The sequence below is a fragment of the Camelina sativa genome, chromosome 2 (genome assembly GCF_030686135.1).
Source record: "Camelina sativa cultivar CO46 ecotype springtype chromosome 2, ASM3068613v1".
Taxonomy (NCBI): domain Eukaryota; kingdom Viridiplantae; phylum Streptophyta; class Magnoliopsida; order Brassicales; family Brassicaceae; genus Camelina; species Camelina sativa.
This window is the reverse complement of record NC_141881.1, coordinates 1,569,858-1,588,886: the sequence shown is the minus strand read 5'-3', so window position 1 is coordinate 1,588,886 and position 19,029 is coordinate 1,569,858. Positions and strand designations below refer to the sequence as shown.

Sequence of the window (19,029 nt, the reverse complement as noted above, 5' to 3'; positions counted from 1 at the left end):
AATGTAGCGACTTGTTCGAAGCCATTATCAAAAGACTTGTTATCGCCAACCTTCAAGGCAATTCACGCCATTTTAACTAGACGCCCTTGCGGGGGAAGTAATTTAAAAAAATGTAAATAAAATTTAAAATTTAAAATTATACATTATAAAATATTTGAATGTAATATAATAGTTTGAATACATCATCATTAAACATAAACTGTTACTAAAAGCATAACCATTAAAATAGTAACTTATAAAATAAAAAAGATTATGTAGAATAGACGCAAATTTGTAAAAAAAAAACATTGTTTAAAGTATTATAAATATATAAAATTTTATGAAAAATTATGGTAAATAGGTACAATTAAAAAAATCATTATGAAAAAGTGATCCTAACTGAGAATATTGAACTAATGGTTGTAAGAGTAAAAGTAAATTTCTATTAAATAATTATAATTAAAAATATATTTAATAATGAGTGAAACTGTATCAAAGAAAGATTAAAATTAAAATACATAACTTTCAAAAACAAAACAAAACAAATTTAAATATTAAACTATTTTTTTTAACGAAAGTTACGATAAATAGACGTAACTCTAAATTATATATTAAGTTGTATTAAATTTCTCTATTGCTACAATCATTTCTTAAATTTTAGTTAGATTATAGATAATGTTAAATATTAGATATTAATATTCAATTATTTACATTCTACATAAAATGGAAAAAAGAGTCGAGAGAGAAAGTCGAGCGAGTGAACCTCACGCTCGGCGATTTTTTCTCTCCCGAAGTTTCTTCTTCTTCTGACTACAAGCTCGTGCTCCGACGTCGGGTCCTCCGTCAATTCCGGTGACGATGAGGACCCCTCGGCCCATGGTTCTTCATTCGCGACTCTTTGCATGTTACCGGCGAAACTGATGGACGAAATCAAGGGAGCAGTGGAGAGGAAAAGAATCTGCGGGACGCCGATGGTAAGAGCTCTACCAGAGGTGTTGCTACACGGAGCGGAAGAGGGAGATTCACGGCAAGGAACGAGAGAAGAAGGTAGATAGATCGGAAGACTGGAGATTTTGGAGGCTTCACAGGATCGGTTATGATAGGGGAGGTAGTCTCCGATCCGGCGAAGCTAAGACACCGTCAAAGGTCCGCTTATCTACTCCCTGCTGCCTCTCTCTCTCTCTCTCACGACTGAGCGTGAAAACCTCCTCGACAAAGAGCAGATCGGATCTCTTCCTCCTTCTCAAAACGGATCTACGGTGGCAGGATGGCAACGGATCTTGGATCACCATCTCTGTTCGGTTACCGTCGTCCAGGCTCACCGGAGGTCCTGTTCCGGCTGAGTATCTGCAAGTATGGGCGGCGGCTACAAACGAGTTTTTTGTTTGCAGATTAGGGTTTCACGGTCCCCGGTTTAGTTCGGTTTGTGAACCCGGCCGGTTTTGTTCCCATCGATTTAGTTTTTGGTTAGATGTAAATGAGTCCACCCTTTGGGATTTTTGTATGGGCCTACTCCGGAAATAGCCCATTGGGCATTATATTTTTATAAATTGAATACCCTTTAACAAAAAAAAAAATTTGTTTCAATGAACTTGTTAATTACTGCTGAAGAGACAAATATAAAGAGAGTTCAAAAACATGACTATTTAAATAGACACACATTACACACATAGTAGAACGAAAAGTTGAAATGAAAAAATATAAATAAAATATAGTGAAAGGACAAAACTCTACAATGAATAGATACAACCGTTTAAAAAAAAAAAAACAAAAACCAAAATTTTACGAAAATATACAACGAAAAATTGCAACTGTCTGCACTTGATTATACCTAATAATCCATATAAACCGAGTTTAAATAGAAGACATCTTTATTACCATATTGAAAAGTCAAATTCAAAACTCACTATATAATCCATCTTACTGTTGGAAAAAAAACTCTAGGTATTTTTATATTTAAAATTAACTAAAAGTTGTAAATTAGATTTATCATTCCAAAAATCTTTTGTTAAATCAAGAATTGGAGGAATTCCTTTACTTTTAAAAGAATGAATGCTAGAGAATAATTTAGAAGCTGTAAAAACTGTTGAGATTGAAAATTTATATTATTTTGTGTCATGGCTAAAAAATGAATCAGTTCAAACAGACAAATATATATAGATTTCAAAAGATACGAATATTCGAATAAACACAACTCTACAATGAACAGTTGCAACTTTACAAACTCACAATGAACAATCGCAACTTTTTGTAAAGCACACAATTTAAATTTTCTACATCTTTTATTGGATAATTATCCAAATGGTACGATTGAAGAAACACAACTTTTGGTGACATTTATTCAGATTGCTATTATATATAGATTATGTATAACTTATTGATTGATATTTTGTTATGCTATGTTATTTAGATTATACATTTATTTATGCAACAAACTTATTTTTTGTTGTGTGTAAAATATGGAATTAACCTTAAAACCCAGAACCAAACTAAAACCAAGCCAAACCGAGATACATATATGATCTTACATTTTTTGTAAAACCGATAAACCGTAAAACTATATAAACCAAACCGTAACTAGACTGAAGTACACATGTTTTTAATTTATGCAAAACTAAAAACACCGTAAACCAAAAATACCAAACCATCAATTGGTGGCAACTTGTCCTGTGGGAATGTTGTTAAAGGGTGGGGACCAGGGTTCGAGGAATGCCTGGCGCACCAATAACCTACTGGTGGATGTGTGACAACCCGTCCCGTGGACCCCACTAGCCCACCTCTAGCTGCCCCAACGGACCATCCGTGGACCCCACTAGCCCACCGCTAGCCGTCCCAACGGACTCCAAGCTGGCCCTGCAGGGCATCGATCCTAACCCATCACTGTGGATATCCCAATCCACCAGTAGGTTATTGGTGCGCCAGGCGTTCCTCGAACCCTGGTCCTCACCCTTTAACAACCTTCCCACAGGACAAGCTGTCACCAATTGACCTGCAGATCAATTGGTGACAGCTTGTCCTGTGGGAAGGTTGTTAAAGGGTGGGGACCAGGGTTCGAGGAACGCCTGACGCACCAATAACCTACTGTGGATTTGGATGAATAGTTCCATTTGCCCAGTGAGGGGTTAGGATCGATGCGCTGCAGGGCCAGCTTCGGGCCTATGGGGGCAAGCTAGCGGTGGGCTAGTGGGGTCTGCGGGACGGGTTGTCACATAAAAATCGATGCCCTGCAGGGCCAGCTTGGAGTCTGTTGGGCCGGCTAGCAGTGGGCTAGCAGGGTCCACAGACGGTCCGTTGGGGCAGCTAGCGGTGGGCTAGTGGGGTTCGCGGGATGGGTTGTCACAAAAACCAAACCGAAAAACCATTTGTCAACCTTAGCCTACTTTGCTCCCACTTAGCGTGCTTCATAGCATGACTCCTAAAACATCTCTAAGAACACACACTGTATGCAAACTAGCTCAGTGGTTTTTACACATATAGAACCATGTCTCTGGGTTGTTTTTTTTGTCTTCACAAATGTCACACCAAAATGTACCACTTGTGGTGAGAGAGGATGATTGTTACTATGCAAACTAGCTAGCTAGCCTTTTTGCCATAGCACAGTGAGAGAGGATGATCATTACTATGCTTGAACCACTTGTGGTAGATTGGCACATTTGAAGTCCAAGGAAAATCCACAATTGCTTCTTAGCATATGATACTATTCATGTTGCAACAATTTCAAAAAAAAAATTCTACATATGATGGAGTGTGATATAAAGGATGCTAGGGATGAAACAATGGCTCTGAAATTGAAGCACACCGAACATGGGATGTCTTATCCCTATGCTGGTATCGAAACCATTGGACCATCTATCACAAGCATAACACAAAAAGAAATTAGCCTCGTTTGTAATTGTAACTAAAGTAAGATGATATTGTGTAGCACATGCCATTTCATTCTAAGAAATTTAGCAAAATATTGGTGGAGAAAGAACTCGCAATCCATACAGTTGTAGAAGGATTGGAGACATATGACATGGGTTCATGCTTTGAACCGCTTGTTGTCGTCACATAGAACAACATTAACATGAAGTCTTAGGTAATGTTCTTTGTGGCTGAAATGTTGTATCATAACAAGAAGACATATCAGACTTATACAATTAAGAAATCAACTTATAATGGAAATGAATATGTAAAAGAAATATTACAAGAAATCCAAAAGAAATTTTAGTTTCACATGTTTTTTATTATTTTCATTCTACAGACATCATAAGAGCAAACATATTCATATGTGGTTCCAAGCATCTTCAAGCTGATTGGAAAAATGCAATGCAAGTTACAAAACCTGCAAAATAGACGAGATATACTATTATTAAGCACAACCTGAAATGATCTGCCCCAAGCCTCTATTACTATTGTGCTTCCTGGCATGAGCGCTGACAAATCTCCGAGCACACACGTTATATGCAAACTAGCCCGATGGTCTTTACATGTATAGAACCATCCCTCTGGATTAGTATCTTCTTCACAAATGTCACACCAGTATTTACCACTTGCCTTTTCGCCATAGCATAGTGAGAGAGGATGATCGTCAACTCTATGCTTTACCACTTGTGGTAAAGTGACACATTTGAAGCATAAGTCAAATCTACAATCATCTTCAATGCATCTTAGCAAATGATAACAACTCTCGTTGCAGCCATTGCATGTTTTAATTTCATATGGTGAAGTGTGATATAAGGGATGTTGAGGATGACTGGGATGGAAAAATGGCTCCGAAATTGATTCGCACCGAACATCAATTGTAGTATTTTTATGCTGTTATCTAAAACCATTGGACATTCTACTGCAAGCATCACACCAATATAATGTCTCGTTTGTAACTAGAGCAAGACGCTCATAGTGTAGCACATGCCATTTCATTCTACAAAACTCAGCACAGTTTTGGTGGAGAATGAAGTCCCAATCCATACAGCCGTAGAAGGATTGGAGAGTGATAGGATAGGTGCATGCGCTGCACCGCTTGTTTTCGTCACAAAGAACACCATTAACGTGGAGTTTTAGGTAATGCTCTTTGTGGCTGAAATGTTGTATTGTGTTATCATATATTACCACATATGGCTCTATATCTTCTATTTCTTCGGGTTCAGGTACGGAGTCTTGGGAGTAACGGTGAGTTGGTGATCATGAGCTTTCAAATTCAGAAGAGATTGTGGTGGTGGGTGTAGAATACAACACATATCCAAGGTGAAGTTACACAAAGAACAATGATAAAACAATCTATCATCAATCTTTGTTGCGCAAAGACGACATGTTCCATCAGAATATATAGTCCGGTGGTGGACCTGTGTGGAGCTTAAGTGGGTGCCAGGGATGGTAAGAGTGGTTTACCTCTAAGGGGTTATTATTCTCTAACGGGTGCTATATGCAATCCACATGGAAGGCTAAATCACATTCATGACATTCGCATGGAAACCCATAACCATGCTTCCCACATTTAGCATCACAGTTACAGATGATCCGGTCCTTGAGAAAGGTGAGCTTATGGTGATGCGTCTCGGGAATGCAATAACATCTGGTGGTGGATACTTAACACAGAATATATCCATGTCAAAGTCACAAATCTCACAATGATAGTATGTATTGACGTTTTTGCACTCACCGCATAAATCACAACGACCATAACGTTGAAGCCGTAGAGTGTGATTGGGGTGAGATGGGTGTTCGATAAATTCGGAGGACTCGCCACATTTCTTATGGACGAAAAATTTGCAGATTTTGCAGTATAAACCATCACTAATAGCTTCGAAGTTTCCACAACAGTCTCCTTTTCTCCTATCATTCCAAGGCATCATAACATGCTCGTGGAGAAACGGCATTAACACTCCTTCAGAATCCATGGTCGTATAGTAAAAGAGGTTTGGAAGAAGAAAAAGAAAAAAAGTTGGATCTGAAATCTCAAAGCTATGCTTGCTTCCTTTCACGTTTCTTTGCCTCTTAAACTCAAAAGTCTTGTCTCGTTAATATCAACAATGCTCTTACAAAATTAATTGTTATAACTTAATATGTCTGACTTTCGAATTGAGTGTAAGGCCTTATTTATCCGGGGTTCAGGGAAGAGCTCTTAGTCTTTTGTTAAAAAAAAAATAATCAGAAATGAAGAAAAATGGTAAGATCTCCCCTTATATAAGAGACTGAATCTTGGTTTAAGGGGCGGTATGTGTCACCATTCGGTTGGTTGAAAGAATAATACAAAAAGGAAAAAAAAAAAAAACATTTCCCCTTCGATTTTTTTCTTTTTTCCTCTCTTTCTCTCTCGCTCTCGCGCTCTCTCTCTCTCGGTTGCGATTGAATCTGGATTCATGAGGATGCATGAGAGGCGATTTGAATTTGGATTCCACTCAATCAGAAGTTTTTCTTTTTTCCTCTCTCTCTCCGTCGATTGAATCGACGATGCCTCATCTCCGAGAGGATCTATGAGAGGCGATTTGAATTTGGATCCCACTCAATCAGAAGAGATTGAAGCAATTTGAATCATATGGTAAGTTTATCAATACAATTAGTGACTGAATCAGTCCCGATTAGTGTTTTATGATTAGGGTACTTTGATTTTTGATCGCAATTTAGGGGGTTTTTATGTTTGTTAGAAAATTAGGGTTCTTGGTGTTCATGTGTTCTGATATGATCCATATGTTTAGTAGATGTTGTCTTCTTAATCTCCGATTATGATGAATTTGAAAAGATTTGGCCTTCATGTCTCGCCGATTTAACTGATTTTGTCAAAACAATATCTCTTTCAATATCACTGTTTTTGTAATTGTTTGTGTTCTTGACACATGATTGTATAATTTAAGAGTACATTGTTCTTGTTTGATTTAGCTTGTAGTAATATCAAATAAGCTTGTTTAATTGTTTCTTTTGGTTAGGTGAAACGATTACTTATGGTAACTCTATGGTTCCTGATCATGGTTGGGTTGATACTTTGAAGAACCATAAATGGGATTTGGGTATTGTCAAAGAAGAAGCTTGCAAGTTTTCTGAGTTGAAGCTTCAGGTACTCACTCTCTCACTGGTTTTACAAAAGTTTCTTTATCTCTCTCTAGTGGTTTACTCAATGGTTACTCAATTGCTGATTTGTAGGCTGAAACTGAGCAGAGGCCACACAAGGTTAGCTTTTATGTTGATAAGAGTAAGGCTCAGGAAGTTACTAAGGAGTTATCACGACGGTTTGAGAAACGTGGGGTGAGTTTTTGATTTGATAATGCTATTGTAGCATCTGCAGCTTTTGTGTTGTTCTCTATTGAGGTTTTGTTACTTAACAGATTGTTTATGTTGGTTGTTTCAGTTGGATGTCAAAATCATTTACAGTGGAGGTATGGATTTGGATATTTTACCACAAGGTGCTGGAAAGGGACAAGCGCTTGCGTATCTGCTTAAGAAGCTGAAGACTGAAGGAAAGCTCCCTGTTAATACTCTTGCTTGTGGCGACTCAGGAAACGATGCTGAACTGTTTAGCATTCCTGATGTTTATGGCGTCATGGTTGGTTTTTTTGTTTTCAAATCATGTTCAGCCATCTCTCTGCATTTTCGTTTTCATATCGATGTTGAGAATTGTTAGTTTGTTCTCCCAGGTAAGCAATGCTCAAGAAGAGCTGTTGAAGTGGCATGCTGAAAATGCAAAAGACAACCCAAAAGTGATCCATGCAAAGGAGAGGTGTGCAAGTGGGATTATAGAAGCCATTGGTCACTTCAAGCTTGGTCCAAACCTTTCTCCAAGGGATGTCTCTGACTTCTTAGAGTGCAAGACGGAGCATGTGAACCTCGGTCACGAGGTTGTGAAGTTCTTTTTGTTCTATGAGAGATGGAGACGGGGTGAGGTTGAGAACTGTGAGGCGTACACTGCTAGCCTCAAAGCTTCATGTGTAAGTATTGTAACATAGTACAAAATGATGTGTTTCAGTGGCATAATAATATATCTGACTCTTGTGACTCTTGTTGTAATATGTATTAATGTTTTATTATGTTTTGTATGTTTGAAAATTAATAAAAATGAAATATTTTTTTTTTATTTTTATAAAATCTTAAATATTTACACATTTATACCACTTCTATTCTATTTAAAATTTTAAAATTTTAAAAAACAATATTTTCAAAAATAAGAAACAATATTTTCAAAAATAAGAGACCCAAAATAAGAACCTACCAATAAAAGAGAAAATTTTATCTAAGAGATCATAGGTTCTTATATTCCAAACAGTACACAATTAATTCATAAAAAATTTAAGAACTCCCCTTATATGAACCTCCCAATAAACTTGCTCTAACACCAACGAAGGTATCTTTGGTGTTTTCGAAAATCACATTATTTTATTTAACCGAATCAATTGCAAAAAAAAAGAAAATAGTCAATATTTATTAGATTTTCTCCTGAACAGATCGAGAGAGATGAAACAATATCTCGCAAAATATATTTTCTTCGTTGCAGTGTAAAGTGAGATACAGAGAATGCTTAAATAAGAGAAACGAAACCACTATAGTAACCTGTACAAGATAATAAACAAAGAGTAAAACAAACATATTTTGTTGTTTAACAATAAAGAAGCGTGACTAGAGAAGAAAATAAGAGAAAGAGAGGACACAAAATATATAATATACGAGCTCAATAACAAAACTGGTACTTACGTCATGGAGTCTTATCATGAACAGATTCTCACACGCCAACACAAGTTGTATCCTATGTGGTCACCCTTCAGAGACAAGAGAGCACCTGTTCTTTCAATGCACTTACTCTCAGCTGGTCTGGGAGCGGCGGCTTCTCAAAAAACTACTTGCAGATAAGTTCACAAATCACTGGCAAGAGGTCCTAACTCTGACTGCAGGAAATGGTCTGGACAAGAAAACAAAGTTCATAGTGAGGTATGTTTTGCAGAATACAATTCACGCAATATGGAGAGAACGGAATGCACGACGACACGGAGAACACTCTTCACCGGCGGAGCAGCTGATCAAGATCATCCAGTGCCATGGAGGCCTAGGGCAAATTTTTTTTTTTGAATTTTGAATATTTAGTAAATTATTTTAATATTAAATAAAAATAAAATGTTAATAACAAAACCACGAAAATTAAAATTAAAATCATTTTTTTAAATCACAATGTTCTATAGTAATTATCCACATGTACTACTTTTAATAATTCTTTGTTTAAATACTGTTTTTTACTTATGTTGCTATATATTAGTAAGGAATTTATTTTCAACATAAGAAAATCTCAATAAAACTTAAAAGTATTTTTTAAAATATACAATTTCTAATGAAAAGTTTCCATTATTAAAAACACATTATATTAAGTTAACTAAATATAAACTTACTTTTTCTATAAAATGTGGCCTAAAATTTTAGTATTTTTTTGGTGACTTGGGGCATTTGCCCTTCTTGCCCAAGGGTAAGCACGGCTCTGAGATCATCGACAAGAACATACGAAATCGTTTGAGCACCATAAAAGGGGAAGAAGAGAGCATTCAAGTCTGGTTTGCTGCAAAATTTTATTAAAATTTGTTTGAATGGTTTAGAGCAAAGTACCACAATTTCTTTGTAAAACGTTTATTTTTCTTTTGAATATAATTTAACATTAAATTCAAAAAAAAAAAAAAATGAACAGATTCGCTAATCAACTCAAGCTAGAAAGATAAGGAAGTTTCTTTTATTTCAACGATCTCTTGTCTTATATATCGTTCTTATATTTGCTCTCCCTTCTAAAGCAGCGCAAGTCATTGGACTATTTCACAAAGTGAAGAAACTCCTTCATAAAGGATCACGTAACCGTACGTAACCAATTCACTATCTTATTCATACGTTGGCTTCCATTTTGATATCTTCATACAAATTCTATGCATGTCCGAGGTTTTCCCTTCATCTTGATAATAAGTCAGATATATAGCCTTTTGATATGGCTTTTGGAAGTTGCATGTTCGCCTAATATTTTGAACTACTCTATAATTTCAGATTTCGGTTCTAACCAACAAATCCATAATTTTATTATTTAGACTAGAATTCAAAACTTTTAGAGACATTCGATTATCCGAACTTATGAAACGGATAGTATTAGCATCTAATATCATTTCCGGATATTTTGACCATCCATAATGTTTGAACCGCCTTCGGAATTGGTAATCCACACACTATATAATGCGACTCACGTCGATCGGGACAATGACACTATATTTGTCTGCCGTGCATACACGTTCTTATTACAAGTTCTTTTTATTTGGTTTTATTAAAACAAGTTGCTCGTTTTCTTATTGAGACAAATAAATTAATGTACACTAAACCAATTAATTTAATTAGAAAAGTAACCCTGCCTCTTTGTCAACGCAATTAACCTATAAAACCCATGGTATTAGGTTTCAAAAAATTTCACTTGCTTAAACAACATAGTATAAGCAAGGCAAAGCAAAAAAAAACACAAGAGAGGAGGAAATGGCTTTCTCACGCATCTCATTTGCTGCTTCTCTCGTAGTCTTCTCATCTCTAATTATATCCTCAGTTGCTTATTACGGCAATGAAGCCGATCCAGAGACTGGAAAATTGATTCCGATCGCTGTTGAAGGAGTCATCATGTGCAGGTCCGGTGACAAAACTTACCCAATCCAAGGTACGTCTATAATTTACCAACACGAATTGGTCTAATGGTACGAGAACATTAGAGTATATATAGAAAGGTCACGTTTGCTCTATTTTTTCTCGTTATTACGTACGAAAAGATTATCATTTAATTATGGCATTGTTTATTTTTGACAGGTGCAACGGCAAGAATTGCATGTGTGAAGACTGACGCATACGGGAAAGAGATAGCTCCAATATCGATAATGAGCAGCAAAACCGATGCCAAAGGTTACTTCTTCGCCACGATATTCCCTTCGCAGCTTCGTGCAGGAAGGACCGTGACCAGATGCAAAGCTTACCTTTACCAATCTCCAATCGCTGACTGCGATTTCCCGACCGATGTGAACAAAGGTGTTAGAGGACAGTCGTTGAGCAAGTACCGTGTTCTTGAAGACAAGAGCTTCAAGCTTTACTGGGCTGGTCCTTTCTTCTTCACCTCTGAACCTACTTACTACTAATTGTGATATATTCTGATTGAACATGAAATTCTAACGTGTTCTTGCGATGGGAGAATCTTTTCCTTTTGTTTGATTCGTCGTAAAACGTTTGTTCGAAAATGAAAATGAGCTAAGAGTTTGTTTTCTTTGTTTTTATTTCATGTCGTATGACTGTTTCATGTATCTTATGTTTTATAATTGGATTCGTTTTATAAAATCATCTAATTGCTTATTTTGACTTGCCTAATTGTGATCAAACTTGTGTTAAATTTCATGGCTATAATTATGGTATCAAAATTATCGTTTCAACTTTCAAGAAAACAAAAATTACGTACAAAATATACAATCCGTTATGGGAAATGCATCCGTTTTTTTATCTTCTTCTATGTGCAAGTATAGGTTTTACAGGAGTATCTACATATTACATCGTATGTTCATCTCACTCTTTTGGTCTTTATATACAATGACCTTGATTTATTGAACATAACACATCTAAAAGAATTTGACTCTCTTTTTTCTTGTTTTTTTTTTCGAAACAAAATGATATATATTTTCAAGAATATTATAAGGGCTCTCTACCTCTACTTGGAGCAACCAGACTCTCTCTTCTTCAGTTTGCTTATTTTTCCAGTGAACATGACAAAACTTCACGGCCAAGAACGTGTGAGTCCTTTGGCTTTAACACTCAAGAACTTGAGCATTATCTGTTGATTTTGGCCAGCTACAACCACTCGACCATCCCAACACACCCAAGATTAGATCCACCTTAGCGCAAACACTAACCTGGGAGTTACATATCCACAGAGACACGGGTTAGTGCTTAGTAGCCGAAGGTCCAAAAAGAACAAAAAGAGAGTTTAGAACATTAAGGACATATTACCAAACTTTCAACGTTTGCTTCTATTTGAAGCAACATTACCGCTAATCCTCTTCCTCTGTCAATCTCGGCCTGCAATAAACCATGAGCCTTGTGAGATGAGTCGTTGGAAACTATAAAATGTTCAGAAGTAAGTTAATTAATATTATTAAGGCACGCACCACACAAGAACATACTGCGATGCCTTCAGCTGCAAGGACTGTTGTAACCTCTGCGATTATGCCTGCCAAATTGTAACAAACAGTTCTGATTTTCCTTTCGAGTTGTTGGGATCATCAATCACGACAACAAGAAATCAATCATTACATACCTTTGCGATCCATGGACACTACACATAACCATTCGATGGAGTGACCTTCGAGATGATGCCATGAGGCAATTTTACTGTCTCGCCAACTGTCTAAGCCAGGCAACACTTCTTTATAAGCAGGGATGTTAGCAGGAAAAATCTTGGCAATTCCATCTCCTGGTAGGAGGAACTCTGGCTCATCCAAACTCGACTTTTTTATTGCTTTGTTGTGTTTTCCATTCACCTTTGGGACCCAAACGCTTCCATTTTGAGACGTGGGTGTTGTATCTCTACCTTTTTCTTGTGATGTATCTTTGCTTTTGTCTTGTGACTGGAATTGCTTAACATTGACGAGGATTTTCTCCCACCATTGTAGGCTCTTGCTTGAATCTTCTGTGAGATCTTCCACATCACTATCAGAGTCTGCCACAAAGTCATTGACTTGATCTTGCGTAATTTCGGCAGCACATTGTGCAGCTTGTTCCCTTAGGAACTAAAACAAGAGGAGAGACATGAAGACTTAGTAATACCGTAATAGCAAGCCAATAAGCATAAAGTAAGCGAACTCCAATAACATACCCTCATAATCTTGTGTCTAGCACTCCTTGTTTTGGCATGTTGCAACCACTGTTTATGTCTCTGGAAAGCAGATTTACTTGAGAGGGCCTGTGATGTGACAATAATAATAAACATGAGAGCTCGTGAAAGTGAAACCTAGGTACTTGAGCTGATGAAGCCAAACATAATTTCCCTACGCAGGACCAACAGAAAAGGAGAAATGAAAAACAATGAGAGAAAAGGTACAAACGTTGTAGGTGACAATCTCCACGACCTCAGCATTCTCAAGAACGTGCGTTGGAGAAACAAGATTACCATTGACCTGCAATGTCAAGCCATGAAGTATCCTTAAAGTCTGGTCCAGTTGTTATTTAAAGATACCATGGAATGAACAACAAGAATGAAAAAAAAATACCTTCGCTGCTACCATCTTGTTTCCAATTTCCGTGTGAATCAGATAAGCGTAGTCAACAACGGTGGCCCCTTTCGGGAGGTTCTTTATCTACAAATAGAATACCAACGCATTTAAGTAAACACGAAGAGAATTTGATGATGTTTATGAGGCATCGAAGTGTAGTTCTTACCTCTCCTTTAGGTGTGAATACAAACACACGACTACCTAAAAGATCCCTCGTAATGGTATCCACAAATTCTCTAGAGCTCATGTTACCCACAAACTCCTCTTGCCATTCCCTTATTGCATTGAGCCACCCAACCTGGAATAATAAACTGTCATAACTAACATCATACTGGGAAGGGCAAAAAAGAAAATATCACTGCCTACATCTAGCACGTCTCTATGCATTTTTACTTCTGAGTATGGTCAGTAAATACCCTGAGTGCAAAATCTGCATTGTTGAGGCAACCCGTCTTCCCCCTTGAATTTCTACCTAAAGGAATCGCATTTCCAACTAATCCAGCAGAAAGAGCCTTGCCATTATAGTAAACAGCAATGCCCCTTTCAGCAATCAAGTCCATCTCCTCAGTTCTGATCTGCAGAGAAAAATGTAGACTTACCCAATTAAATCGGCCTGAACCTAATATTCTCTAAGAAAGAAATAAACAAGTTATTGGGAATTTTCTACGAAATGTGATGAAATATTACTATCTCAAATACCTGAACCTCCAGTCGAAACATACTCTCGTACAAGAACGGAATCACAGTAGTATGGAGGCTCTGGTAGCCATTAGGCTTTGGGGTTGCAATGTAATCTTTTACCTGTAATAAAAAGGTCAGACATGCTCAGCAGACATAATGTAGTGAAAATCTATCTTGAAAGTACAGCAGATCAGGCACTTACAGTTCGGGGAATAGGTTTCCAGATCTCATGGACTAGCCCAAGAACGTGATAGCATATCTGCATTGACAACAGAGCAAGAAAGCTAAGTAACACACCAGTATAAATCGGAATAAAAGATACCCACTTCCTTTTCATTGGGGTTTCACCTGTTGTGGACTGCACAAAGGCCCGACCCCCACAGAAGGTTTTGGCTTTACAACAATCCGTAACTGCTAAAATAATCAAGTTACAAGAAGTAGCGTGTTAACAATAATATTAAGCTCACAGATGGAAGTTCTGAAACCTTTGGTACAACTTGGAGACGGAAGTACAACACAAACCTGAGCAATCTGGTTATAATCATTGATTGATCCTTTCGATTTAAGCGCAGCTTTATATATGCTGCAGGTAGAAATAAGAGACTTCAGATGCTGAAGAAAAGGATAGGTTACATAGTAAAATGAAGTAGTCGTTTATGAATTTACCTGTAAGTTTCCTTGCAAACAGATCGAACATCAGTATTCACAGTCACAAGGTCCAGAAACTGATCATCTTCAATCTTTTTCACCAAAATTCTGTTTGCCTAAGATACATAGTAGGACTCTGTGAATGCAGATGAAATAAATAAACTCCCAGATGAATTTACAGTTCAGAAGGTCAGAGAGCGCGCATGTTGATAATCAACATCCTTCTCTAAGCTCCTTTTCTTTTTAAACCAATATTTTGGCAGTATAAGCTCAGACACGATAATTGTTGAAATTACCTCAGTGAGTTCTTTTTCATGCTCTTTATAGAGGTTAGCGATCCTGCTTGTGACTCTATCATAATCCTCAGCACTAACGTACATGAAAGATAGATTTTCCAATTCAGACTGCAAAATAACCACCACAGAACTCAGAATGCCATAGGACACAATAGCTGAGACAATTAGGTTTCATATACACACGAACAATTTAACTGATGTGACAAAAAAATATGGGCACCTCGTGGCATAATATTGTTATACGAAATTATAGCAAGCGAAAACAATACGTAAAGTTTTATACCTTTATGGAATACATTCCAAGCAATTTCGCTAGAGGTGCAAAGACCTGCAATGTCTCCCCTGCAATGCTGGACTGGACGAAACTCACAAATTCATTAGTTATCCTAAATGAAACATAGAGCTGAGAGCTGGCTTGGTAAAAATCTAAATTACTTAAAGGAATCACCTGCTTATGCGGAGGCATGTGGCAGAGAGTTCGCATATTATGCAACCGGTCAGCTAGCTTGACGATAATGACGCGGACCTGGAATGAAGCAGTTAGGTTTGCTGATGTATAATATAACAGCACCAACTGAAACAGAATCTTAAGTTAAGAGATTGAAACCTCGTCCGTCATTGCCAAAAACATCTGCCGCAAATCATCAGCTTTTACATCTTGTATTGATTCACTATCTGTTTTACACTTTAACTTTCCCAGTTTTGACACCTAAAAGGGAAAAAAGCTTCTATTAATACTGAACTTCGTGGCAAAGGAAGCGTGGAATAATATTTCAGCAAACACACATAGGCAGACCTTGGTCTCCCCTTCTACAATGTGACGCACAGTTGCACCAAACTCTTCTTCTATCTTTTCAAAAGTAATGAAATTTGTATCTTCAACTGTATCATGGAGTAATCCAGCAACAATAGACTCCCAATCCAGTTCCTAAACAAGTACAAAAGTAAGTTATTAAGCTTTCCATCTAATCTTCATGTGAATCCATATTCAGAACGACGTATCATGCAACTCACAAGTTCCCCAAGGATACAAGCAACTGCGACTGGATGTATAATGAATGGTTCCCCACTACGTCTCTTTTGACCATGATGTGCCTCAAACGCTAACTGCACAAACCTTTCTTACTGAATTAAGAAATGAATACCAGAAAACTGAAACAAAACTTCAATAATAACATGTCGAACGGGAAATCGTATAGGAATGTTGTTGACAGAAGCCTTAGAAATATAAAGCAACTTATATATCATCATACCTTAAGGCCCTTTCGAACAAATTCTAATTCTTTACAGGGTAAGTAAGATATTGATGGGAAAAGGTCCTGCAGATATAACCATTAATTAAAATGATTGAGCGTATCATTCTAGTACAGTGACAAATGATAAAGAAGAGGCCAGTGTATTCGTACCTCCCACAATGTTTCAACGGTAACATCATCGGATGCACCAGAAGATTCAGCTGATACGCAATAAAGTTCCCATCTTTTATGACTTCCACAAGATAATCTGGACTTCAAGATATTTCTCACATTTACAAAGTATGGAGCCTCAGAAAAGCCTACTTCATATTCATACCTCTGCCAGGCGCACTGCATTATCCAAAGGAGTTACCATAAGAAACCTCAAAACAGATAGCAAATACTGCCAACATGGCAACATAAACAAGGTGATCATGCAAGAAATCAGTAGCTTGAAATATGCATTCAAAGATAATCTTTAACCCTACTAAACAGAAAGCAATAGAAAAGTACTATACTTACAGATGATTTCATTCTGGTCGTTCTTCCATTTCTGCCGCATGAATACAAAGAAGAAACAGGTGGATGAGCAGTGCTAGCTAGAAACCCAGTTAACGCCCTTGGAGCTTTCCAAGCACAGGAGAGAGCATTGCAATCGCTTCTTGCATTCCCTTCTCCTTTGGTTAGATTACATATGTTCACACATTCCACAGACACTGCATTTGCACACACACATAATCAAATCAGCAAACCCAAAACAGAACCAGCCAAAAAAAGAGGATAAAAGTAGATTCATGAAGTCAAAGCTAGGTTCTTTAAGTAGTAACTGTTGGTCCTCAACAACAAAGGTAAGGTAGGATATGTTTAGTTGGCACATGAACTTACTCAAAAGAAGCCACTAGTCTATATAACCTAATCACCTCAAAAATTCAAACTTTCTCCCTCCGTACACATACACAAAACAAAGAAGCTTTCCAAATTCAATTGCTCTTTGAAACCAATTCGGATAATAGAAAAGGGATGAAACAAAAGTAAAAAAAGAGAAGGAAACGAACCGGACATGGAAGAAGCAGAAGTCATTGCTAATGAGGCAAAGCAATCCCACTAAATCGATCCACCATTTGATTGATTTCGAACAAAGAATTTTCAAAATTCTACAGACTCCGAAATCGCAGAGACGGGAGATTTGGTATGATAAACTCTTTTTGGGAAGAAGAGGCGAGTTCAAAAATTAGGATAGGGGAAGATATTTGAAAAGATAGAATAGAGAGAGAGAGAGAAGGAGAGAGGAGAGAGAGAGAGAGACGCACACAGTGATGTGAAGAGGAAGAGGAAGAGGAAGAAGGAAGAAGAGAAGAGAGAGAGAGAGAGATATCAAAGAGTCCTCAGGTAAGCCCCTCCCTGGCCACACAATTGCCCGTCCGATATACAAAAACCAGAAAAAAAAAAAAAAAAAAAAAAAAGATATTGTTTTTTTTTCCCTTGTGCTTGCTTGTGGTGGTCACAGATCTAATATATTAAAGGAGAAGTCGAGAGAGCTCACAGCTAATCTTACAAAAATTAACCTCCTTTGCTCTTAATGAAAAATACCCTTATAAATATTTCGAACAAGCTTTTACTCTCTATTTAGGTTGCTGAAACACACCACATTCATCCTCAGACTTAAGATTACTAACTTGCTATTAATGAGATTCAAAACTGGACAATTATACCCTTTTTCTAAGTTTTAATTTTTTTAAATAAATTAAAAAACGAAAATTAAAAAAAAAACGAAATTTGTTTACAGAATCGGAAATCTAATATATTTATGCAATATCTCTCTTTAAAAAAATAGAAGATAAATATTACAATATATTACGAATATTTGTTTAAAGAAAATTTCTATTTTTTAAAATATTAAAATGGTAAAGATAATTATGACGATTTTCCTTCTAAGCTATATATATAGACGCTCAGCCAAAACAGTAGAAATCAGATTCAATAAGCTAAACATATAGTTTTGAGAGTATAATTTTTCTTTTGTATTATTGGTTCTAATGAATCAACTTTACTATTGTATGATTTTGATTTTTTTTTCATGTTGATGTACTATCCATATGCTTTGGTGCTTTGCATAATTAAATTTTATGCTGCTATAATTTTTAATTATTATGTTGAATCATATCAAAAATTTTACTCATTTTGTTCTGTTTGATTGTGTTTTAGGTGTACTTGCCATGGACCATAGATGTTTTTTTGTATATCAAAAACAAGATTGGACGAACAAGTTGATGAAGCAAGCAAAAATAATCAATTCGGTAAATTATTATTAATAATTGTGTGTTTTTTTAAGTGGTGATTGTTATTCAATTTTATTCTCTTGGCTAAACATGATCATATTTTTATTCGATGATTTTTTATTCTACAAGCAAATGAGCAAATACAACTTTTCACAATTTTATATGATTCATCAGATTCTAATTTTTATGCTTTTTTTTTTGTAGTGGTTGTTTGGAAAGCAAGATCAAGCAATCATAGACTTTGTATGTGGTTTCTCCATCTGTTTAAACATATATATTTATTATTTTCTATATTTTTTTTTGTAGTTTAGTAATTTGAAAAACTTTTATATGTAACCTAATACATATTTTTTTTTTCAGTTGAATTTATGGATGATCATTGATCATAATTGTGGATCTACAAAACTGAATATAATAAAATTCATATATTAATTTTTGCTAATCTGAATCTTTAATTTTTTAAAATAATATTGTTGCTAATGTTTTTTTGTAATGATTATAGTTGCAGAAAATTATGATGGATTCTGTTTATAACAAATATATGGTAATTTTCTAAGAACTTGGATTTCGTTCTGTTTACAAATACATTTAAACTAGAATTGTATTTATATGTAACCTATTATATAATTTTTTTTGTTTCAGTTGAATTCATGGATGATCATTGATCATAATTGTGGATCTACAAAATTGA

The 19,029-nt window shown here is 36.2% G+C and overlaps 3 protein-coding genes, 1 non-coding gene and 2 pseudogenes across 15 annotated transcripts; 2 read left to right on the top strand and 4 right to left on the bottom strand.

The window, feature by feature from the left end:
- LOC147948080 (small nucleolar RNA snoR86) lies at positions 1-92 on the bottom strand. Its single transcript, XR_015586048.1, has one exon. It is a non-coding gene; the product is annotated as a small nucleolar RNA snoR86 (small nucleolar RNA).
- A 4,099-nt stretch (positions 93-4,191) lies between these two features.
- Positions 4,192-5,100, bottom strand: LOC147948079 (protein VACUOLELESS GAMETOPHYTES-like; annotated as a pseudogene).
- An 11-nt stretch (positions 5,101-5,111) lies between these two features.
- LOC104747103 (uncharacterized) lies at positions 5,112-5,858 on the bottom strand (annotated as a pseudogene).
- A 348-nt stretch (positions 5,859-6,206) lies between these two features.
- LOC104713932 (putative sucrose-phosphatase 2) lies at positions 6,207-8,023 on the top strand. The gene is made up of 5 exons (XM_010431163.3): positions 6,207-6,499; positions 6,885-7,012; positions 7,099-7,200; positions 7,304-7,498; positions 7,590-8,023. Exons 2-5 carry the CDS (start codon positions 6,911-6,913, stop codon positions 7,896-7,898), a joined length of 708 nt encoding a protein of 235 aa, XP_010429465.2. The 5' UTR covers positions 6,207-6,499; positions 6,885-6,910; the 3' UTR covers positions 7,899-8,023.
- Positions 8,024-10,371: 2,348 nt separating this feature from the next.
- On the top strand, positions 10,372-11,289 carry LOC104713923 (protein SEED AND ROOT HAIR PROTECTIVE PROTEIN-like). The gene is made up of 2 exons (XM_087479527.1): positions 10,372-10,609; positions 10,756-11,289. Exons 1-2 carry the CDS (start codon positions 10,435-10,437, stop codon positions 11,076-11,078), a joined length of 498 nt encoding a protein of 165 aa, XP_087335653.1. The 5' UTR covers positions 10,372-10,434; the 3' UTR covers positions 11,079-11,289.
- Positions 11,290-11,407: 118 nt separating this feature from the next.
- LOC104747094 (putative GTP diphosphokinase RSH1, chloroplastic) lies at positions 11,408-17,707 on the bottom strand. 12 transcript variants are annotated; one of them, XR_015575216.1, is made up of 24 exons: positions 17,115-17,545; positions 16,582-16,775; positions 16,231-16,410; positions 16,078-16,143; positions 15,839-15,931; positions 15,621-15,752; positions 15,432-15,533; positions 15,273-15,350; positions 15,108-15,179; positions 14,825-14,932; positions 14,547-14,644; positions 14,403-14,463; positions 14,229-14,294; positions 14,083-14,139; positions 13,899-14,000; positions 13,616-13,774; positions 13,366-13,510; positions 13,197-13,283; positions 13,032-13,103; positions 12,803-12,889; positions 12,245-12,716; positions 12,096-12,157; positions 11,938-12,006; positions 11,408-11,840 (listed from the first exon to the last, which is right to left on the bottom strand). XR_015575216.1 is itself a non-coding variant. In XM_087479501.1 (24 exons), the coding sequence occupies exons 1-24, from the start codon at positions 17,137-17,139 to the stop codon at positions 11,736-11,738; spliced, it is 2,676 nt and encodes an 891-aa protein (XP_087335627.1). In that variant the 5' UTR covers positions 17,140-17,707; the 3' UTR covers positions 11,408-11,735. The 12 variants fall into 12 exon arrangements, 8 of the variants coding, with proteins under 8 accessions (XP_087335627.1, XP_087335624.1, XP_087335639.1 ...); XR_015575218.1 differs by having other exon boundaries at positions 14,229-14,291; positions 17,115-17,526; XR_015575230.1 differs by having other exon boundaries at positions 14,229-14,291; positions 17,120-17,522.
- Positions 17,708-19,029: the final 1,322 nt, after the last annotated feature.

What these genes read in the sequence shown, in the direction of transcription:
- LOC104713932 (XM_010431163.3), top strand. Translation starts at nt 6,911, where the DNA reads ATGGTTCCTGATCATGGTTGGGTTGATACTTTGAAGAACCATAAATGG. An exon ending in TTTCTGAGTTGAAGCTTCAG is followed by an intron (nt 7,013 to 7,098) that starts GTACTCACTCTC and finishes GCTGATTTGTAG; the next exon opens with GCTGAAACTGAGCAGAGGCC. An exon ending in GACGGTTTGAGAAACGTGGG is followed by an intron (nt 7,201 to 7,303) that starts GTGAGTTTTTGA and finishes TGGTTGTTTCAG; the next exon opens with TTGGATGTCAAAATCATTTA.
- LOC104713923 (XM_087479527.1), top strand. Translation starts at nt 10,435, where the DNA reads ATGGCTTTCTCACGCATCTCATTTGCTGCTTCTCTCGTAGTCTTCTCA. An exon ending in CAAAACTTACCCAATCCAAG is followed by an intron (nt 10,610 to 10,755) that starts GTACGTCTATAA and finishes TATTTTTGACAG; the next exon opens with GTGCAACGGCAAGAATTGCA.
- LOC104747094 (XM_087479498.1), bottom strand. Translation starts at nt 17,139, where the DNA reads ATGACTTCTGCTTCTTCCATGTCCG. An exon ending in ATGAAAAAGAACTCACTGAG is followed by an intron (nt 14,645 to 14,824) that starts GTAATTTCAACA and finishes TATGTATCTTAG; the next exon opens with GCAAACAGAATTTTGGTGAA. An exon ending in TGGAGATTGTCACCTACAAC is followed by an intron (nt 12,890 to 13,031) that starts GTTTGTACCTTT and finishes GTCACATCACAG; the next exon opens with GCCCTCTCAAGTAAATCTGC.